The sequence below is a fragment of the Phoca vitulina genome, unplaced genomic scaffold, assembly GCF_004348235.1.
Source record: "Phoca vitulina isolate PV1807 unplaced genomic scaffold, GSC_HSeal_1.0 scaffold8, whole genome shotgun sequence".
NCBI classification, from domain to species: domain Eukaryota; kingdom Metazoa; phylum Chordata; class Mammalia; order Carnivora; family Phocidae; genus Phoca; species Phoca vitulina.
In genome coordinates, this window is record NW_022589711.1 from 79622237 (window position 1) to 79645463 (window position 23227).

General features: G+C 36.1%; 2 protein-coding genes across 5 annotated transcripts in view; one reads left to right on the top strand and one right to left on the bottom strand.

Moving 5' to 3' along the window:
• IFT80 (intraflagellar transport 80) overlaps positions 1-23227 on the top strand; it is a 120310-nt gene that overhangs the window by 3552 nt on the left and 93531 nt on the right. For 2 of the 4 annotated variants that reach the window (XM_032407323.1, XM_032407325.1), the window contains exons 2-4: positions 10625-10707; positions 13165-13386; positions 22368-22478. In XM_032407323.1, coding sequence (XP_032263214.1) covers positions 10671-10707; positions 13165-13386; positions 22368-22478 — 370 coding nt within the window. In that variant the 5' untranslated portion in view covers positions 10625-10670. Of the gene's footprint in view, positions 1-9294; positions 9325-10624; positions 10708-13164; positions 13387-22367; positions 22479-23227 lie in introns of those variants that run through there. The other 2 variants (XM_032407324.1, XM_032407326.1) reach the window with 2 other exon arrangements.
• The window catches only part of CUNH3orf80 (chromosome unknown C3orf80 homolog), a 128373-nt gene continuing 118540 nt past the window's right edge, over positions 13395-23227 (bottom strand). Inside the window, exon 2 of the mRNA XM_032407330.1 lies at positions 13395-14148. The gene's annotated coding sequence lies outside the window, so the exon portion shown is untranslated. The remainder of the gene's footprint in view (positions 14149-23227) is intronic.

Sequence of the window (23227 nt, forward strand, 5' to 3'; positions counted from 1 at the left end):
ATGAGTTTGCTTTTATTCATGTAGGTCGGGATTAGGAAAGATATATCCAGTGGGCAGCAGAGGCAAAGAATATAGCTTAGGAAAGAAAATAGGAGAGACAGTGCTATATGAATGGTTGAAACCTAAAAATAGATTAGTTTTTTAAGTTTGTAAAGTGAGGATAGCACCAGAAAATGTCCATTCTTAGACTCTAGGAAGAAGAAATAATTATAGTAATATCTCAGGTAGGATTCTAGATTATGGATAATAGAAAACCTAATTTAAATTGTCTTGAGAAAAAGGGAGGTTTTTCTTCCCCATCATTTATTTGAATAAAAGTCCTGGGCCACCTGTGAAACAGTCTCTGTGCACAGGGAATAGAATGTTCTAATTGGCTTAAGTCTCTCTCATGCTGGCTTCATTGAAGCCACATGGGCTAAAAGTGGGGAAGTGGGTGTTCCAAAGAGAAAAATTCTTTGTAGCTAAGAAGACTGAATATATGTAGAGTGACAAAAACACAAATTTTCACTATGAATAGCTAACAATTATTTAATTCTTACTATGTTTCAGGCACTTTACTGGACATTTTACATACATTTAATTATCATAACCAACCTGTGAAGTAGGTATTATTAGACCCATTTTATATAAGGAAGAAAACAATACAATATCTGGAAGATCAGTAGGTAAAAGTTTCAGTAAGAAGGTGGTGAAGTCAGTAGAGACTGAAGAGAATGAGATGGTGATCCTATGAGAAAAATAACATTTATTAGTTTTTTTCAAGTACAGAAATGCATAAAGAAGAAAACAAAATTGGGCCATAATCCTATCACTCAGATAATCCTGTACTAAATATATAAGTGTATAGATAAATAAAATACTGTAATCATGGTAAAAACTTCCAACGGTACAGAAACATAAAATGATAATGAAAACCTTCCCTTCTCATCCCCCTGCACCTAGCCTCACAAAGGTCTCTGTTGTCTTGCATATCTTCCCAGAAAAATGTTTTAGAATCTTCTAGCTTAAATATATATTCCTTTTTATTTACACAAAAAGGATTGTGTTATATTATACTGCCATAAACTTTGCTTTTGTCATTTGACATTACAGACATCTTTCTATATCAGTACATATAGATTCAACACACACAAATTCATCTCATTTTTAATTTTTGTTTTATTTATGTTTTTAAAAAGATTTTATTTATTTATTTGACAGAAAGAGAGAGAGAGCACAAGCAGGGGGAATGGCAGGCAGAGGGAGAAGGAGAAGCAGGCTCCCCTCTGAGCAGAGAGCCTGATGCGGGATTTGATCCCAGGACCCTGGAATCATGACCTGAGGCGAAGGCAGCCGCTTAATGGACTAAGCCACCCAGGCGCTCCCATCTCATTTTTTAAATAGCTGCACGGCACTCTAGCATATTGTTGAATGTGATTCTTTTATGCTAGTTGATGAATTAAAAGGATGAATTAAAGATGACTACTTACTTGAGATTTGAGAATCTCATGGTTTACTGGCTAGAATTTATTAGGCCATACTGCAAAATAATTATAAATACAGCAAACAATAATATTAAAAGTCTGGTTGGCAAGATCTAGATATAATCATGGCTAGAACTGCAGAGAAATGTAAATACCACAGCATATACATATACCTTAGCAAATGCATAGAGGCATTGGAGTGGGATGGGGGTTGGAGGTCTTTAGTAATTGAATTGAATTGTAATATGGCCATTTGCAAGCCTGTTTCCTTTGCTTATTATGTCTTTGAATCTGTCTCTGGAAATGGTGAGCTTGCCTCTCTTTTCTCTGACATGCAAGAGATCCTAGCTCTAGTCTGCAAGTGATTTTATGACAGGACAACCTGAGGAAAAGATCTGCCTGCCTCCCTCTCCCTCCTCGCTCTCCTGGGAAAGAGTCACAGGAGTCCAATCAGAACTATCAATTTAGAAAACTGTACATAAAAATTGCACTTTTAAAAATAGGGCCTTGGGTAGTCATAAGCAAACCGTTAATTTTAATATCAATACCCAAGGGCTAGCCAATATACAAATGACCCAAACAGAACTTGGTATAAATGTACTTATGATCTAGCTCTTGTGATTTATCTATTCTTCACATTCTTGTTCACTCCTGAGGCATGTCTGCTATTTCTTATCTGTAAGTTGATAAGTTATGCCTTCCCTCTTTCCTGCCTAAAATTTTTCTCATCTTGTTAGTGCTTCTGCCTCTTACTTTTAATTCTTTTTTTTTTAAAGATTTTATTATTTATTTATTTGAGAGAGAGAAAGAGAGAGTGCAAGCAGGGGGAGGAGCAGAGGGAGAGGGAGAGAATCTCAAGCAGACGGGGCAGTAAGCCAGGAACCCAAACTTGGGCTGATCTCACAACCCTGAGATAATGACTTGAGCTGAAATCAAGAGTCAGATGCTCAACTGACTGAGCCACCCAGGCGCCCCTCTTAGTTTTAATTTTTAAATCTAATTCTTTTTTTCTTTTTTTGTAAAACATTTAACCATTTTAAAGTGTACAGTTCAGTGGCATTAAATACATTTATATTGTTATACTACTATCACCTCCATCTATCCACAGAACTCTTTTCATCTTGCAGAACTGAAACTCCATACCCATTAAAGAATAACTCCCCATTCTTCCTCATCCCTGCCCCCAGCCCCTGGCAACCACCACTCTACTTTCTGTCTCTATGAATTTGACTACTCTAGTACTTCATATAAGTGGAATATATAGTATTTGTCCTTTTGTGACTGGATTATTTCAATTACCATAATGCTAAGTCTAATTCTTAAAATTAGTTCCTAATTCTAGCTTTTTGGTTCCACATTATAAACACATATATCCACAACCTGAATGTGTAATCTATGATGAACATTTATTTATTTTATTTTATTTTATTTTTAAGATTTTATTTATTTATTTGACTGAGAGACACAGTGAGAGAGGGAACACAAGCAGGGGGAGTGGGAGAGGGAGGTTTCCCGCTGAGCAGGGAGCCCGACGCGGGGTCGTTGGTCCTGGGATCATGACCCAAGCTGAAGGCAGACGCCCAACGACTGAGCCATCCAGGCGCCCCTATGATGAACATTTAAATTTAGTTTTTGATAGAACTATACAGAGTTCTGTAATAAACAGGCTTATGTAGTTGCATATATATCTTGATGTACATTTATATGTATATGATAAATTCCTATGACTAGAAATTCTTCCCAGGGTCGATTCCTTGTATAATACTTCCATTGAATCAATAGCTTCTAACTCAAAGTGTAGCACAGATGTGTCAGATTGGCAGAGCCTAGGCTACTTGCCTCTGTCTAGCTATAAGGAAGGCCAGAGAGGAAATAATGTTTTTTGTAACGGGAAAAGGACTCATAAGATAGGGGATTCCCCAAGTATAGGAAAGGCAGTCAAAGGTTTGGGGTGGAGAACAAAAGAATAAATGACCATTAGCAGTAATTTACCTGCACTTCATAATGTATGCGAGTATCTGTTTCTCCATACGCCAGCACTGGGTTCTGGGTATTTTGCATTTAACCACTCTGATAACAGAAAAATGGTATCTAGTTGTTTTAGTTTTCATTTCTTTAATTATAATTGAGGCTAAGCATTGTTTCATGTTTTTGAATGCCCACTGACCATCTGTATTTATGTTTCTGTGAACTGTTAATTTATATGTTTATCAGTGCCCTTGATCAAATGACTTTGTGGTAACCATGTTGTCTTAGTTATCCTCTGCTTCTATAGTATTGCCAATCTATCCCTCTCCACTGATTCCTTCTCTTTTGTCCCCAAACATACTGAGGTCTACCCTAGTTTAAAAGGCCTTGATAGCTACTATTCTATTTCTTCCTTTAACCTCTACACTTAAATATCTTTATATATGTACGCTTATATACCTCTAACTTCTACACTTATGACCTATGACTGCTGATTCCATTTTAGAGTATACAAGGATGGTTCTAGTTGCAGAGAATATAGGAATGAACAAAACAGACAAAAATTCTTGCACTTAGGAAGCTTACATTTTAGAAAGGGGAATGGTAAATAAAATGCATAGTATGGCAGATGGCCTTAAATAGGGTATATAGGGAAGGCTTTACTGAGAACGTGACTTTGGGGGAAAGATATAAAGGAGGGAAGAAGAGTAAGCCATGCAGCTATCTGGGGGCAGGGATTTCAGGCAAAGAATACGAGCATTCTCAGTATGTTAGAAGAAGAGGTTTGTGTGTTTGGAGAAGTTTGAGTGAAGAGAGAAAGGAATCAGGTAGGATCAGAGAATATTAGGGTATATTAGGGCTCTCTAGAGAAAGAGGAGTTGATGTTGTAGTCCTGAGTCCAAAAAATGGAAACTCAGGCAAAATTTCTGTGTTGCAGTCTGGAGGCAGAATTTCTTCTTTAGGATAAACTGTGGTCTTTGCTCATAAAGGCTTCAACTGATTAGATGGAGCCCACTCACATTATGTAGGGAAATCTGCTTTACTGTAAGTCAACTGATTATAAATGTTAATCACTTGTAAAAAATACATTTACAGCAACATTTAGACTAGCCCAAATAACTGGGCACCGTTGTGTAGCCAGGTTGACATATAAAATTAACCATTACAGTAGAAGAGTCCAGATTAATAAAAGCTTTGAACACTGTTGCAAGAACTTTGTTTTAACTCTGAGTGAGATAGAAAACCATTGTAGTGTTTTGAGCAGAGAAGTGCCATGATCTATTTTAAAGCAGTCACTCTGGCTGCTGTGGTGAGTATAGATCGTGAGGGGTTAGAGGCCAATTAGGAGGCTATTATATTCAAGTTAACAAATGATAGCACCTGGAACTGGGGTCATAACGTGGGGGTGGCAAAAATCAGATGTTCTGAAGACAGAGCGTAAAAGTTTTGATTTTTAAAAGTTGGATTTGGGATGTGAGAGAAGAGTCAGTGTTAATTCTAAGGTTTTTGGCCCATGCAACCAGAAGAAAGGAATTACCATTTACTGAGATGGGTAAGGCTATGAGAGGAGCGAAGTTAGAGGAAAGATCAGAGGTGTGATTTGGATCTCAAGTTTGAGATGTCTATTAGACATTCAGATGAGTTGTCAAATCAGTTAGATATAAAAGTCAGGTTCAGTGCAGAAGTCTGAACTGGAGATATGAAATTGGGAGTTGTCAGATTGTAGTCAATATGTTTGAATTTATATTAAGCCATGAAACTGGGTGATACCACCATGGCAGTAGTGTAGATATAGAGGAAGTACAAGAATTGAGCCCACAGTTTAAGGTTGGGAAAATTAGGACAAAAGGTTGGTGAAATTTATTCCCTCTATAACTCTGCAATTCCTTTCCCTTCCTAAACTGCCCCTTGAAGTAAAGCCTAACACTCCTAGCAGATTGAAAAGGAATCCCACAGAGTTCCATGTGCTCTTAGGAAGATTGCCTCTTCCTCCCTTACAAAACTGCATCAACACTGCATAACTACCTAAGAGACCAGTTCCAGGAAGAAGGCTACAATTTAAATTGATTATCCACCCTCCCTTGAGAGACCATTGGGACTATTCCAGCATGCTTATATCCACATTTACCTCAATCTCCACATTCAAGACTCTTAATTCCCCGTGTTAGTTCGTTATTGGGTTTAGCTGTTGATGATGGTAATGTAAACATGATAAAACTTTTTCTCTATCACTGAAAGGTGGTACAAGACTGATATGACTCTCCACAAGGTCAAGAATCTTGGTTCCTTCTATCTTGTTGCTATTTTATACATGGCCTTGATGACATAGCATGGAGAGCATTACTCTTATTTTTCAAGTTTTTATTTGTGAATTATGTTGTGATTTATAAAACTTTTATAAGAGTTAATAAAATGGCTTCCTTAGGTAACTCATTTACTTTTCATATTGCTGCTTTGGTTAACCACAGAATGTAAATCCCAGATTGGGCCACTAGGTTGATGATGTTGTAATATTTCCACATGGGTTTCACAATTGTTAATGCACTATGTGACCACACCTAGTTTCGAGGGCAGTTGGGAAACAGTTTTATTCTAGGTGGCCAGGTGTACAGCAAAAGTTCAGATTTTTCTACCATAGAAGCAGGGATGAATATTGGAGGACAGCTAGCCATTTCTACCATTTCCTACCATCTGTCCCAAACTTTTAGCTCCTCCCCATCCAAATCCTACCACTCTACCTTTTGGAACTCATAGGATGCCAAATCTGCATTCTCAACCTTTACTCTGAATGATCCCTTTACCTTGGTAGTCTAACTTAAATCTGGTTGTTTCCTGAGGAAATTGCTTTCCCCATGGCCCCTTCAAGTGGAGGCTATTTTGCCTCCCAGGATCCCGTGTGTCAAAAGGCCTTGGTTCTCATTGATGTATCTGGACAATTGATTCTTTCTCTTCCTCTTTATAATTTCCTAGTCCCTTTAAACAAGTCCTACTAGATTAAACCATTCTCTATCCGTTTTGCAGTCAGCTGCAGATCTCTTTGCGATTTTCCTCATTCAATGAATATTTTAGCACCTGGCTAGCTGTCTTTATCCTCTACCACGATTATTGTCATTATTCTCAGTGATTTAATATCCACAAATCATTCCATTCCATTCCCTGGCCTCTTAGTTCCCTGACCTCATATACCAACTTTCACAGTCTTAACCTACCTTATCATTACCAATGTCTATATTCTCTCTCAAAATCTGGTATAATTGACACATAATAAAATGAATATTAAAAACTCAAATCTGAATTTTTTTTTAAGATTTTATTTATTTATTTGACAGAGAGAGAGAGAGAGCACAAGCAGGGAGAGTGGCAGGCAGAGGGAGAGGGAGAAGCAGGCTCCCCGCTGAGCAAGGAGCCCGATGCAGGATGCAGACTGGATCCCAGGACCCTGGGATCATGACCTTAGGTAAAGGCAGATGCTTAACCGACTGAGCCACCCAGGTGTCCCTTACATTTTTTCCTCTTAAGCTCCACAGATGTTGACTTATACTGGACCAAAACCAATTTATTAATGATTTTTAGTGGTAAAGCCATCTATTTCACATATAAAATTGCAAAATAGATCAATTTAGCTATACTGTAGAGATTTTCTTACAATTATCTCCCCCACCTTAGCCACTCCCTCTCCCCAAATACTATTGACTGGTCAGATCCTTGGGGACTGTGGCTTTGGGCAGAAAAAAAAGCCTCAATGTAGTCCTCAGGCAGCTCTGCACTTCCCCAAATTGGCTATGCTCTAATACTTCCTTTCCCTTATACCACTATCCAGTCTCACATCAGAATGCACATTTCCTTCATGCAGATGATCTCAGCTAAATAGGATGTATGGGGGAAAATCTTCTGAGCAAGGGAGAATCTTCCCAGTGTTGGAATGCCATGCTCTGATTCCTTCGCACCAGGTTTCTAAATGGTTGCAGATACCTTTCTTATAAAACCATACTGCCTTTACTATTTACATGGAATTGTAATTTCTTTGGTGAGGAATTATTCCTAATTGTCACGGATTTCAGCAATTTGAGGTATTTTGATGTAGGATACATCATACTTTTGCCAAAGATCTTTTAGGTTTCTGATTACAGTTGTATATTCAGATTTTACGTATATTTTCTTATCTATTGTGTTGTCATTTCCAGAAGCACCAATTTGTCTGCCTTTATTGTTTTAAAATCCTTTTAAGCGGGGCACCTGGGTGGCTCAGTCGTTAATCATCTGCCTTCGGCTCAGGTCCTGATCCAGGGAGTCCCGCATCAGGCTCCCTGCTCATCAGGGACCCTGTTTCTCCCTCTGCCACTCCCCCTGCTTGTGTTCCCTCTCTCGCTGTCTCTCTCTCTGTCAAATAAATAAATAAAATCTTTAAAAAAAAAATCCTTTTAAGCTTGGTGAATTTAAATCATTATGAAAAAGCAGCATTTTGGGGCGGCTGGGTGGCTAAGTCGTTGGGCGTCTGCCTTTGGCTCAGGTCATGATCCCAGAGTCCTGGGATCGAGCCCCGTGTCGGGCTGTCTGCTCAGCGGAAGGCCTGCTTCTCCCTCTCCCACTCCCCCTGCTTGTGTTCCTTCTCTCGCTGTGTCTCTCCCTGTCAAATAAATAAATAAATTCTTTAAAAAAAAAAAAAGAAAAAGCAGCATTTTGTAAATACTTTTGCTCTTTTTCCTGTAATTAGAGAAGGTCTAATGGAAGGGAGGAAGGAGTTTTGAGAAAGGTGCTAAAGGTGCTTCTAAGGACCAAAAAGTAAGCCCTGGAAGGTGTGCCTAGGAGAGAGCAGTATTCTTGCTCTGGCTACTATACATAGATTCATACTTTTGAAGAACAGAAATCTCCCTTAGTGAACTAACTGGAAGAGAAGTGTTTCTGACCCTAGTTGCATATTGGCTGACCATAAAACTTCAGATTTTTTTCTGTGGTTTTAACAGTCCCCACCCCCACCCAGTCTAATAAATATATGAGCAGAATAAGTGAAAAAGGTGTTTTGAAATACAGCTGTATTTAGCACTTTGCTGATCTAAAAGTCTTCTTGGATTTGGGAGAAGGAGAAATTATCTAAGGGAGACCCACTGAATACTTATCTATACTCAGCACCTCCTTTGATGTAGTTAGCAGTAATTTTCTACTGGGCGAAGAGGTATTTTTTCCTTCAATTACACTTTGATTTGTTTTTTTCTTTTTAGGTTAGTGATATTACTCAGAATTCTGTAACTATAAATTAGGTTCAGACAATTTAGCAATTTTCTTGGTTTATATAAATATATGAGTTATAAATATATGAATAATTTATTTTTTTTAATTTTTAAAAAGGATTTATTTATTTACTTGAGAGAGAGTGAGCAGGGGGGAGGGGCAGAGGGAGAGGGAGACAAGCAGACTCCCCACTGAGCGGGGAGCCTGACCCTGGGCTCAATCCCAGGACCCTGAGATCATGATCTGAGCCAAAATCAAAAATTGGTTATTTAACCAACTGAGCCCCCTGGCGCCCTGAGAGTAATTTTTTTTAAAGATTTATGATTTATTTTAGAGAGAGAGAGAGAGGGTGCATGTGTGCAAGCATGAACCGGTGGGGGGGCGGGGAGAATCAGAGGGAGAAGGAGAGAAAGAATCTCAAGCAGATTCCTTGCTGAGCTCGGAGCTCTACCTGGGGCTGGATCTCAGGACCCTGAGATCATTACTGGAGCTGAAATCAAGAGTCAGATGCTTAACTGACTAAGCCACCCAAGGCGTCCCAATTTATATATATATTTTTGATTTTTTATTTTCATTCCAGTATGTTAACATACAGGGTTATATTAGTTTCAGGTGTACAATACAGTGATTCAACAATTCTATACAGTACTCAGTGTTCATCATGGTAAGTGTACTCTTTAATCCTCATCACCTATTTCATACTCCCCCCCCCCCATAATCATCAGTTTGTTCTTTATAGTTAAGAGGCTGTTTCTTGGTTTGTCTCTCTCTTTCTCTTTGTTTTCCTTTGTTTACTTTGTTTCTTAAGTTCCACATATGAGTGAGATCATATGGTATTTGTCTTTTTCTGACTTACTTTGCTTAGCACGTCACACACGGCCGATGTGCACTTACAGCAATTTATATAAGGATAAACTTAATGTTTTTTGTTTTGAAATGGGTGTTGTGTGTGTGTGTGTGTGTATTTTCTTCCTTTCTTGGTTTTATCTAATATATATATAATATATATATAATATATATATATATTCCATGCACGTTGTTGCAAATGGCGAGAATTCATTCTTTTTTATGGATGATTACGCACCACCTCTTCTTTATCCATCTATCAATTTACACTTGGGCTGCTTCCATAATTTGGATATTGTAAATAATGGTACAGTGAACATAGGGGTACATATTTCCTTTTGAATTAGTGTTTTTGTATTCTTTGGGTAAATACCTGGTAGGGTGATTACTGGATTATAGGGTAGTTCTATTTTTAATTTTTTGAGGAAACTCCATTTGATTTATATCTTCTGGTGACAAGGTTATTTGGGGGAGTATTACTCTTCTTTTTCCATATTTTTATTTGGCAATTACATTGTGATTTTTATATAACTTTTATAAAAGATTTATTACCTTTTCCTTAAATAACACACTTATTTTTCACATTGCCACCATGGCAACCATAACTGTTGGGCAGTATATCTACCTCCAACCTCTATCTACCTCAGATTGATGATGTCATAATATTCACATGTGGGCTCCAGAATTGAGGCCATTAAAATTAAGGCCTTGATCCCTTGATTAGACCTTGGGAATTTATTCTAATGTACCATTCAATAGGACCAATAATGATCTGCCATTAAGGGGTTCCCAGTTTACAGAGTCTTTTGATTTGGCCCTAGGACAGCCTTTGGAAATTATTTACCCGCTCAGATTTAATGGTGGTCTGCACTTGTAGAACTGTTTCAGGCAGGTTGTAGAGGACCTCTACAACCAACCCAAGGCTTCCAGTCACTCCTCGGCAGGGTTAGCACACTGACTAGTTTTCTTCTTCTTTCCATGTATATGATGCCAACAGTGTTGAGGTGTTTTAGTGTCCTTGGAGTGCTAAGATGTTTTGTTTGCTTTTATTTTTTTGTGTACATGTGTTTGTTCTTAATGTAAATTTTATATTTTCCCCCTAACTTTTATTTTTACAGTGAATACAATCAAGTTGCATTTTATAATTTTGCTGAAAGTGGAGACATGAGACTGAAGATCTCTCTTTTAAAAGAACCAAAACATATCCTTTTGATACTTATAAACCTTATTGTGATCATCTATTGTTAAAAGTTTTCTATATTGTATTCTAGTTAAAGAGTGGATTTTTTTTTCATTCTTTTAATGGTAATTTAGCTAAATTGTTTTTGAAATATTTGAGATCATGTGTTGCAGGTAATTTTCCAAAGCAAACTATTTGCTCTAAATCTTACTTTCAAATCCTTATTGACATTTTTCTTACTCTGTTTAAGTACTGTGCTTAAGTACATAAAACACAGTTTTTGTTTAGTCTAGTAGGATCTTAAAGAGCGGCTCTTTTTTAAAACCAAATAATTTCTTTGCTAGTGTGATTTAGTGTGTTTTCACTGAGTTCTGCTCTATTTCTTCATACTCATGATAAAGTGGAGGATAAGCTGGGGAAATCGAAGCAGTCAGACCTTTATTATTTCAAGTGGGAAGGTAGCGATTATAAATATTTTCTCAAATGCATGACCCTATATTTTGTTAGCAAGAATACCCAATTTCGTGTCAGGAAGATATGACAGGTCTCTCTACCTTCATTCTTAGTTATTTAGATTAGTGCTTCTATAAAGAATCATCTGTAGACTATTGCAGGTCTGTGAAGGGATAAGTACAGAAATTAGAAAGTAAGAGGTAAGACATTTTTTTGGCAATTTGACATTGTCACAACACCCAAATATAAGATAATTTTTCTAATAATTCATTTTTATTTTATCTTACAAAATGTAGCTTTGAAATAGAGAAAAATGTGGTCCTTCATCAGAGATACCAAAGCACTGTTTAGACATTTGATCAAATTTTTAAAATTTATACTATCTTACTTATTTTACCTCTTGAGTGAAGATATAATTCCTTTGATTTCTCCTTAAATCCTTTTTACTGTCTTTTCAAAGTATGCCCTCAAGAGTTCACGCCATATATAATCTTACAGATTTTGACTGTGTCTGTTGTCTGCTTTTACCTTTTCAAGTTGAAGAATAACAGTTTTTTTAAACTTTCTTAGTCTGTCAGTCCTCTCATTTCTCCCATACTCTTAGTTGACCTAATAAGTTGAAGATATATCACACACAGCCGATGTGCACTTAGAGCAATTTATATAAGGATAAACTTAATGTTTTTTGTTTTGAAATGGGTGTGTTGTGTGTGTGTGTGTGTGTGTGTGTGTGTGTGTGTATTTTCTTCCTTTCTTGGTTTTATCTAACATTCTCCCTTTCTAATGTTAAGTTTTACCTAACATTGTTTAGACCATAGCAATTATATTGGAACAATTTTTTCAGTAACGGTCTCATGATAACCAGGTCCTTTTGTTTAGATTATATGTTGAATATTCCAATGCTACTTTGTTATCTATTTTTGCAGATTCTTAAGATCTTCCTATAATTTCTTTTACCTTTTTGGTTATTGCTTAATCTATCATTTTGAAGTATTAAATCTTAGAACATTCCAGAATAATTATAGCACATTGTTTCTTTTTCCTTGGAGTTTATTGATTGCTTAGATAAGCCAATAAAAAGCACTAGTCAGAAGTGGAGGAAGTTAAAGGATTATATAATAATAGCAAGAGAACAAACAACCCAACCAGGAATGATCTGGTAATACAGATACCCAGATATATGTAAGAGAAAGGTTCCTCGTAAATGACAAACTGAAATGCCTTCTCTATATACACAGTTCTGCTAGGGTAAGCAGCCTGTTCTGATGGAGGAACAGAGGGCTACTTGAGCACCTCAATTTATAGAAATCCTCCTGATAAATCAGAGACTGAAAAAAATGGGTTAAATAAAGTAGGAATTTTAGGATTCATATCTTATCCAGTGCTATGCATCGTGTAGGTGCAGTAAATTATAATTGAATTGTTTCCTGAATTTAATGTCAAAAAGTTTGGTAAGATTTTAGTTTTGGCAGTTAAGCTGTAGGTTTTTTTCTAGGTAAATTGTTATTATAATGTGTAATTTAAGCAGGTATTTTACTATTAGATTTCAGTCTTCTTTTAACACTTGATTTTTTTAACTTATCAAAATAATACATATTTCTTCTAATATGATATAGATCTATGTAGATTTAAAAATTATAGTTCACTTTTCTTCTCACCTATCCCCCAACAGTTTAGTGTATATCCTTTCATACCTTTTGATCTGTTAGATGTCTTTGTGTATCTTTTGGCCTTATTTATGGAATCTTTTGTAACACAATTTAAAAATTTTCACGTTGTCAGATCTTTCTGTCCTTTTTTGGCATGTGGATTTCTTGCTTTCCATTCTTCTTACAACTGTCTTGATAGATGCTTATTTTCCTTTATATGGAAAAAATATGAAAGTCATGAAGTGGAAAGTATATTTAGAAGCTTGAAACATTTGACCCTATTTTACCTTTTTCTTATAATCTGCATCTGCAAATTATTTTATTTATTAAGATTTAAGGTTTTTGTGTGTTTAATATCTCCTTAACATGGTGGCACATCAAGAATTAGTAAGCTGTGTGGGCTGGACTACTGCTGAAGAACTGTATTCATGTAGTGATGATCACCAGATAGTGAAGTGGAACTTGTTAACCAGTGAAACAAGTCAAATAGTAAAGCTTCCTGATGATATTTACCCCATAGATCTTCACTGGTTTCCAAAAAGTTTAGGCATAAAGAAACAAACTCAAGCAGAAAGCTTTGTCCTCACAAGTTCTGATGGTAAGTTTTTAATAAATGTTATATGCTCATCTTTGTATTTAAAAGACATATTAGTGTGACATGCTTTTAGTTGTTTTACAAAGCTGATGTTTGTAGATCTGCATACCTCTATCTACACATTTAATCCAAAATTTTTGTAGTCATTTGGTTTGTGTATAGGCTATAAAACTATTGTCATGGGAGAAAGTGAAGCTGGCATATTTTAGGATTTGATCTGAGCTTTCAGCTTTACTTTTTCTGTGACCTCACAGAAAATAGTTGTTAAGCTGTTATCAGTTTTGGTTTCTAATTTCTTCAAATTTAACTTTATAACAGAACCACACTAAAAAAGATATGGACACACACAAAAAATATGGGCACAATGCAACATTTAGTAAGCTATTGAATATTGTCTTTATTTTCTAGTACATGTTAATTTCCACTCAGTAGAGTTGGTGACTTATTTAATTTGACTGTAGCTTTATTACTGGTGAGTAAAAAGTGTAATTTTTCTTTTTGTGGGAATGTTTTTATTTTCATTGAAATAACTTGAACTTTTTTTGTCTGTATTACACTTTACCTACTATGTCAATTAAAAATACATTCATCAAAAGTGATGGAAACTTACTTGACTAACTTATGCACAGCTGGAGTTTTTTGGTTCACCTGACTCCAGGGGTAGATCTTCAACCACAGCTGCATTAGGCCCCTGTTCTCACCATCTGTTAGATGGGCTGTCCCCACAAGGTGAGCATGATGGCAGCCAGTAACCCAAGGCTCATCCTAGAAAAGAAATGTCAGCAGAGAGAGTGCTTCTTCCTCAGTATCTTTTAAAGACAAGTTGCAGAGAGAGTCCTGGGCGAGCTTGGGTCATGTGCCAATGAAAGAATCACTTTAGTCAAGGGAATGGGACACTGACTGAACACAGTAGGCCTCAGGCCACCATGGAAAAGGAAAGAGAAAGAGAAGAGGGCTTTTGTAACCAAAACAGGGAAGGGATGTTACGGCAAAGTATTGAATCAGATTTTACTTCTTTTACAGACAGAACTTACGATAGTTTTTTTTTAACCTTATTTTTCTGAATCTTGATTAAATGAGATATTGTGTGAAAGTAGCTGGACTTAGAAGATTGACTGTGAACCACAGCTAGAATTTCCTTACCTCAGATGATAAAACAAAGGGTTGACTTTTTAAAAAACAACTTTTAATTTTGATATAATTTCACATTTGCAGAAAGGTTGTAAAAATTGTAGAAATAACTCCTGCATATCCTTTATCCAAATTCATTTCCTGTTAACATTTTGTCCCATATACTTTATCATTGGCTGTATCCCTCTCTCCCCCACTTCACTACACACACACACACACACACGCTTTTTTTCCCCTAAGTATTTAAGGGTAATTTATAGACGTGCGACATGCCCCTTTTACCATAAATACTTCAGTGCATTTCCCAAGAATGAGGATTTTCTGTTACATAACCATGATACATTGATCAAAATCAGGAAATTTAACATTGATGTTAAGTTGAATATACAGTTCATACTCAAATTTTAACAATTGTCCTAATAACATCTTTTATAGAAATTTGTTTTTTTCTGGTACAGAATAACATATTGCTTTTGTCATATCTCTCTAACCTCCTTTAATCTAGAGTCTCCTGTCTTTCTTTTATGATCTTAACCAACTGAGCCACCCAGGTGCCCTTTCTTTTATGATCTTAACAGTTTTGAAGAATACAGATCTGTTTTTCCTTTATAGAATGTCCCTCAATTTGTGTTTGTCTGATACTTCCTCATAATTAGATTCAGTGTACACATTTTTCAGTGTACAATAATTAGGGCATCACATTGAGAGATTCATGATGCTGATTTGACCCATTATTGGTGATGTTAACTTTGATTACTTTGAAAGGTTGTATTCACTAAAGTAATCTGTGAAGTTACTATTTTTACCTTTTATTTATTTTTATTATTTATTTATTTTTAAAGATTTTATTTATTTATATATTGACAGAGAGAGACACAGCGAGAGAGGGAACACAAGCAGGGGGAGTGGGAGAGGGAGAAGCAGGCTTCTTGCTGAGCAGGAAGCCCGATGCGGGCTTGATCCCAGGACCCTGGGGTCATGACTTGAGCCAAAGGCAGATGCTTAACGACTGAGCCACCCAGGTGCCCTTGTTTTTACCTTTTAATAAATAATTTGTGAATGGATACTTTCAGACTCTGTAAAAATATTATTTTCCTCCTTAAACTTCTACCCACTATTTTAGCATCTATTGTTGATATTTGGCTGAATCATTTATTACTCAGATGGTTGCTGAATGGTGATTTTTTTTTTTAATTCCATAATTCCTTCCATATTGATTAGTTGGTATTCTGCTGCAAAGAAGAGCCTCCCCGCTCCTACCCATTTATTTGTTTACTTATGTCAGATTAGACTCATAGATTCTTTATTTTATTTCTGTAATTTTTTGATTTTGTTGTGAAAATTGTCCCAGATTTGGCCAGTGGAGCCCCATCAAGCCAGCTCCAATGAATTTTTTTGGGGGGTGGGGTAGTATTTTCTCATCATTTTTTGAGTACTTCTTTGCTGGCACAAGCTCTTTGAGGCTTATCTTGTACTTTCCCAATCCCAGCCCCCCAAATCATCCATTTCTCCAAGGAGACCTGTTCTTTTCTTGGTGCTTTCTGGTATTTTAAAAACAAGATGAGAGTGCTAGCAAAGCTCATTTCAATGAGGTGTGTTTGCTTCAAGATCCTTTCAGAGAGCTAAGAAATAGGAATATAAATGTATATTTATTTATTTAAATATTTTATTTATTTATTTGACAGAGAGAGAGATAGCAAGAGCAGGAACACAAGCAGGGGGAGTGGGAGAGGGAGAAGCAGGCTTCCCGCCGAGCAGGGAGCCCGATGCGGGGCTCGACCCCAGGATCCAGATCCCAGGACCCCGGGAGCACGACCTGAGCCAAAAGCAGACGCTTAACAACTGAGCCACCCAGGCGCCCCATAAATGTATATTTAAAAACATACGTATCTACAGCTGTTTCTTTTTCTCTTTCTCCTGCCCTTCTTCCCTCCATTTTCTTTCCTGCTCTTTCCTTCTTCCTCTTCTCCTTCCTTTCTTTCCATACTAAAAATCATGAGTTCATTTGATGCCACCAGTTCAACATTATAGGGTTAATTCCAGTCTTTCTTTTTTTCATACTTGGAAATAGTGAGGGAGCCTGGCTCCCATTATTATTTTCAATATGTTTACTCACTTGTTCAATTCTACAGTACACATAGGTTGTTTCAGAATGGCTAATCTACACTACTGCAAAAAACTAGAGTTTAATATTTGTTTACTTTTGTTTTTATCTTTATACTGAATATATAGAGTCAAAGTCCTGTGTTCAAAAGTTACTTGCATTTCCCCCTTCCTTAACTGTTATGTTAGGCACTTAAAATACAGTTAAATGTATTATTTGTGTTTGTTTTCTACTAAGGTTTCCATTCTCCCCCATCCTTGTTGATTTGATTATTTTTTTGAATATGTAAAACATTAACATGGGTGCTTCCACAAAGACAAAACTATATTAAAAAAAGCATACTCAGAGCAATGTCACTACTCCTACCACCCGATCCCATACGCCTTGTTTCTGTTTCCTCCCTGTAGGTAAACAATCTCTTTGGTTCTGGTTTATCCTTCTTGTGTTTCTTTTGGCAAAAGTAAACATGATACATGCATATTTTCTCATTTCACTTTTTGTATTACACAGAAGGTGACATACTGTATATTTCCCTTGCCTTTTCCTTTTTAAATGCAATAGTATATAAGAATTGAGTTGTGTCTGGTGAATATGGACAATAAATATAATTAGTCTTGATAATTTCTGTTGTCTGAGTGTTTCTCTGAATTAAGATCACTTAATTACACCCAACTAAAGAATAATTGCTTGGGTCTCTATTTCAAATTGGTTTTAGAGAAAACACTTTCTGCGAGGGAAAAAATTTTAATGTAAAAATGTAATTTAAGAGATAAATTTGTGAGATTTATTTAAATATATAAGTATAAATATATTATGACTCTTGAGAAACTATAACGTTTAATTTTATTTTTAGGTTTACTGTATAATAAAACAAAAACATTATATGCCACAGCTAGATGTGGAAAGAAGTGAGAACCAAAGCAGAGTAGTTTAGTATTTTCATCTAAGCTAGGATGAGGAATATCTGGGAACTTGTGAAAGAGAGGGAAAAGCATGATAGATCAAAGAAAAGAAATGGAAGGATAAGATAGAAAAGAGCATCCAGAAATGAAAAAGAAATGTTCAAGAAAAAAGAAAGTAGTTGTCAATGGGAGGTGGTCAAGGGGTTTTCTGTCAGATAAACATTTGAGGTTATTTTATATATCAGAACTATATTATTTGTTAACCCAATACTTAAAATATATACTATTCTGGTTAAAAAAATACATAACATGAGATCTTCCCTGTTAACAAGTTTTTAAATATACAGTGCAGTATTGTTAACTATGAGCACAATATTGTACACCAGATCTCTAGGACTTTTTCATTTTGTATGATGTTAACCCAATTCTTAAAAAATTTTTCTTAAAAATTTAATTTACTGCTCAGGAGTTTCTCTTTTCTAGTTGCCACCAACTTTCTTTTCTTGATTTTTCTTCCCCAATGTTGGCAGGGAAGGGTTACAGTTTTTGAGTTTGTTCTTATTACTCTTCCAGTGTTCCTTCATCATACCCCTTCCCTCTTCTGTGTAGTGGTAACATTCCAAAAGAGATCCCTGAGATTTGGTGGCAGGTCCTTAAATACATAAGGCAGACTTTTGCCAAGTGTTTTGTCTTACCAATAATTCTCTCCAACATTACTACTTCTTTTTGAATATTTCATGCAGCTGTATGCTACTTTTTAGAAGAGATATTTGACAATGTATTAAGATTTACATTTAAAAAATAATTGAATTATATAAAATGCATTAGGGGAATTCTGGTGTAAAATCTTTTGTAAAGCTGTTAAATACTCTTTAAATTACATTTACTGAAAGAATTTTTTTTAATACATTGTATTAGATATCTTAAGATAATTCCCTTATTTTCTTAATATGTCTATTTAAAAATTACACTTTAAAAAGATTTTGTGTGGGGGCGCCTGGGTGGCTCAGTCGTTTAGCGTCTGCCTTTGGCTCAGGTCATGATCCCAGGGTCCTGGGATAGAGCCCTGCATCGGGCTCCCTGCTCCTAGGAAAGCCTGCTTCTCCCTCTCCCACTCCCCCTGCTTGTGTTCCCTCTCTCGCTATGTCTCTCTCTGTCAAATAAATAAATAAAATCTTAAAAAAAAAAAAAAGATTTTGTGTGTTCATTTCTTTTATCATAAGTTGGTGGTTGGTTATAGATCTCTGGCTTTTTGCAACCATCTGCCAAATCATTTCTGCTATTCAGCAGTATGCAAAAGCGCTCATGTGTCCTTTTTCTTAACACCCTATTCCAAACCCTTTCATGTTTCCATGGACATTTCCTAAGGCATTTCTAACTTTAAGAAATGTGTTTTATATAATTTTCATGTTTCCTCTATTCTTCTTCTCTTTTATAACATTTCCCTCTTTTTAAAAAGTTTATTTTTTTCTTTAATGAACAAAAGGTTAATTTTCTACCTTAGGATTTAAATATCCATGTTTGTTATCCAAATCCACTTTTTTGTTCAATAAATCAATATATTAATATAACCATATTGATTATATTCTCTTCTCTACCCCACCCCTGGCAAATAATTAGAAATAAATTCATCTCTAGTTTGGGTCTTGCATTTTTAAAAGATTATAGAAAATTTGGAGAGAAGAAACAAAATAGTTAAATGGATAATTATGGGCTTAAAAATATTTGATATATGGGGGCACCTGGCTGGCTCAGGTGGTTGAGCTTGCAACTCTTGATCTCAGGGTCCTGAGTTCAAGCCCCATATTGGGTGTGGAGCCTACTTAAAAAAAATGTTTTTAATAAAAAAATAAAAATATTTGATATATAGTATTTTATATTTATGGTTTATTCTGGGTGTGCTATTCATGTAATCTGTAATCAGACAAAATACAAAGTCCAAAGATTTACTGAGTGCCAAATCTATGCAAAGAGCCGACCCTAGTTGTCTCAGTATATGTCTTGTGTGAGGTCATAGGAAGCAAGAATAATTTTAGCACTTGTCAGAAAATCAGTATTAGGTATTTTAGGGTAAGAAATATCAATGAACTAAATATATAAAATTTCTCAAATATGGCATAGATTGAAAGGAAATTTCTGGATCCTTCATTTCTGGTTTAAGAGTTATTTGGTTAATCTCTTTGGTGATGGATTCATCCATTATATGCAACAGTTGTTTATTATGTGGGTATTCTGTGATAGGCAATATGCTAACATTTAGTGAGAACAGACCTCAATAAAGTAAACAATGGCCACAGGATTAGCTTTCCACTTACTGTATGTCATCTTTACAATTTCCTCTTTTGAGATTTGTTCCCCCTTGCATTTTCTCTGTAAAGCAATGCATAAAAAGTATATCCCAATTAATTTCAAGTTAGTTTCATGAAGAGAATAACAGTTGAGTTAAAAGTAATCTTATTACATTCAAAAATGACCCAGCGATAAATATAAAGTTAAAAGGAAGGTATGGAGAAAAGTAATTGCTGCTAGTGGGTAGTTAGATGAAGGAAAAGCGTAGCCTATTGTAGAGGGCCTAGAAAATGAACGATGAGAAAAGAAAGCTATTAGATGGAATGAGAAAAAAAGAATGTCAGCATAGTCTTTTTTTTTTTAAGTTAGGAGATGGTTACTGAGTTGGTCAAGTTTAACAAATGTGATTATGTAAAAGCACTATTGCAAATAAAAATATGACTAAGACGTGGCCCCCTGCCCTGATACAGATCACAGCCCAATAAAAAAATGCTGTAACAGAGCTGCAAATAATGCTCACTGTGTAAAAAAGAGGGAATGACTTTGTTGGTAAGAATGGGTACATGGTTAGTGAAATAACCACAGGTGCTAGGTGTTAAATGTTTCAAAGCCATCTGTATTAGAGTTTTCCAGAGAAATGTTTTAAACCATCTCAAGCATGTATATTTTTTAATATTTTATTCATTTATTTGAGAGAGAGCGAGAGCATGAGCAGGGGGAGGCAGCGGGAGAAGCATACTCCCCACACTGAGCAGGGAGCCCGTCACGGGGCGTGATCCCGGGATGCCGGGATCATGACCTGAGCCGGACGCAGACACTTAACCAACTGAGCCACCCAGGTGCCCCTGATTTAGATATATTTTTAATGAATTGTTAATATTAAGACGGTCTTGAAAAGCCTTAAGTTAAAAGTGAATTCAAACAAAGTAACTTCTCTGAGTTAAAATTTGATTAGGCACGTGACTTTTTTACTGCAAGATAGATAGATATAGATAGATTTGGGGGAAGTTTCTAATGTCACTGTACTTAATTAAAATAATTATTATGAGCTATGTATTACTAGATTTCATGATTATTCAAACCCACATTATTTCATGATCTTTTCTCAGCTTTCTTTTTTTAAAAGATTTTATTTATTTATTTATTTATTTATTTATTTATTTATTTGTCAGAGAGGGAGAGAGAGCACAAGCAGGGGGAGCGGCAGGCAGAGGGAGAAGCAGGCTCCCCGCTGAGCAGGGAGAGCCCAATGCGCGGCTCAATCCCAGGACCCTGAGATCATGACCTGAGTTGAAGGCACTGACTGAGCCACCTGGGTGCCCCTTTTTCTCAGCTTTCTGTAGCACTTATTCTTTGCACAGTTGATTTGTCCCCTTGACATCTCTTAGTTTGCTTAGGTCCTTTAAAGTTGTAATTTTAAAAAGTTGTACTTTTTACCTATGTATGTGTGAGCTTTTTGAGAACAGCAATCAAGTAGCCTGCTCCTTTTTGTCTACCTAGTGCCTGGCACAGGGTAAAATCGTATAAGGCAAGTATTTTAAAATTTGGAATTATCAATTGTTAAATTAATTAAACAACAAGGCCATTCAACAGAAGTGGCCCTAATGCCTTCAGCCAGCGTGAGCAAACCAAAATCTAAGTCTGTAAACACCTCAAGTCTTTGAAACTGAAACCTAAGGATAACAAATCACAAACAGCTAACTAGGCCTTAGGCTATAGCCAATCAATAATTTCCTTCCTTTGCGTCCACCTTTTCTCTATAAAAGTCTCTTCCTCAGCAACTATTGGTGAAACACTCTTTACCACTTTTGGTTTAGTGCTCCCCATTTGGAAGATTTTTGCTCAAATAAACTCTTAAAAATTTTTGTTAGGCCTCAGTTTATTTTTTTATTTTTTATTTTTAGAGAGGGAGAGAAGAGGGGAGGGACAGAGGGAAGGAGAGAATCTATTATTATTATTATTTTTTAATGAGAGAGGCGGGGAGGAGGGGTAGAGAGGGAGAATCTTAACAGGCTCCATGCCCAGCATGTAGCCAGATCTTACAATCCTGAGATCATGACCTGAGCTGAAATCAAGAGTTGGATACTTAACAGACTGAGCCACACTGGTGCCCCTGCCTCAGTTTATGTTTTAACACCATTTAACTGTCCTGGTTCCTGTCCTCTATACCTTTTCCAGCTTTTCTATAGCCTGCAAAAAGAAAAAAATAAAGCAAGACCACAAAACTCTGCTTAATTAGAAGGCTTTCTTGACATTTCTCTTGGCCCCCTTTGACCATATCCCAGTGGAGTTTTATTGTCCCTCTGATCTATCATAGCATCATATACATACTTCTATTACACCACTTGTTTCAAGGTTTTATAATTTTGTTTTTGTGCCTATTTTCCAATAGATTTGTTTTTTCCTTGAGAGTAGGAACAATGATTTGAATAGGAATATTACTTGTCCTTACGTCTCCAGTACCTACCACTATGCTAACTAGTCTAGTAGTAGGTACCTGTTCAAAAGATGTTTATTGATTAAATTCAAATAGATTTCTCAAGTATAATTTCTTTTAGGTAAATTTCATCTGATTTCTAAGTTAGGAAGAGTGGAAAAAAGTGTAGAAGCTCACTGTGGAGCAGTTCTTGCAGGAAGATGGAATTATGAAGGAACAGCATTAGTTACAGGTAAGTTGTCTGCAAAAATGACATTTTAAATGAATTTTTTAAAGAAAGATTTTCACGGAATCAGAATATTTTCTTTAGTAATAGTGTCTTTCATTGTCCAAGAGCAAATAATTGGCACAGCATTGAACTAGGCTGCTAGATAATGTTATAATTCAGAATGTCATATTAATTATTAGTTTTCATATATGACTTACAGAGAATGTTCTGTCAAGGCTTTTGAAATGGTCAATTATGGGGTAAATAAAAGTTGTAATTCTTTAAAATTTTAAAATTCAAAATATTTAACTGACCTTTACCCCCATTCCATCACTCTCCCATCTCCTGCCCTATTCTCATAAGCATTTTCATCTTCATCTATGGTATTAGTTATCTAATGTTGTCTAACAAATTACCCCAAAAGGTAATGGCTTAAGATAATAAACATGTATTATCTCATAGTTTCTGTGGGACAGGGAATAATTTAATTTAGCTGGGTGGTTCTGTCTCAGACTCAAGATGTTGGATAGGGCTGCAGTCATGTGAAGGTTTGATTGGGGCTAGAGGTTCTGCTTCCAAGATGGCTCACTCATATGCTCTTGGCAAGAGGTCTTAGTTCCTCTCTGACTATTGGCAGGAGGCCTTAGTTCCCCACCACACGGGTTTCTTCATAGGGCTGCTTAAATGTTCTTTTTTTTTTTTTTTTTTTTTTAAATATTTTATTTATTTATTTGACAGAGAGAGAGCGAGAGAGGGAACACAAGCAGGGGGAG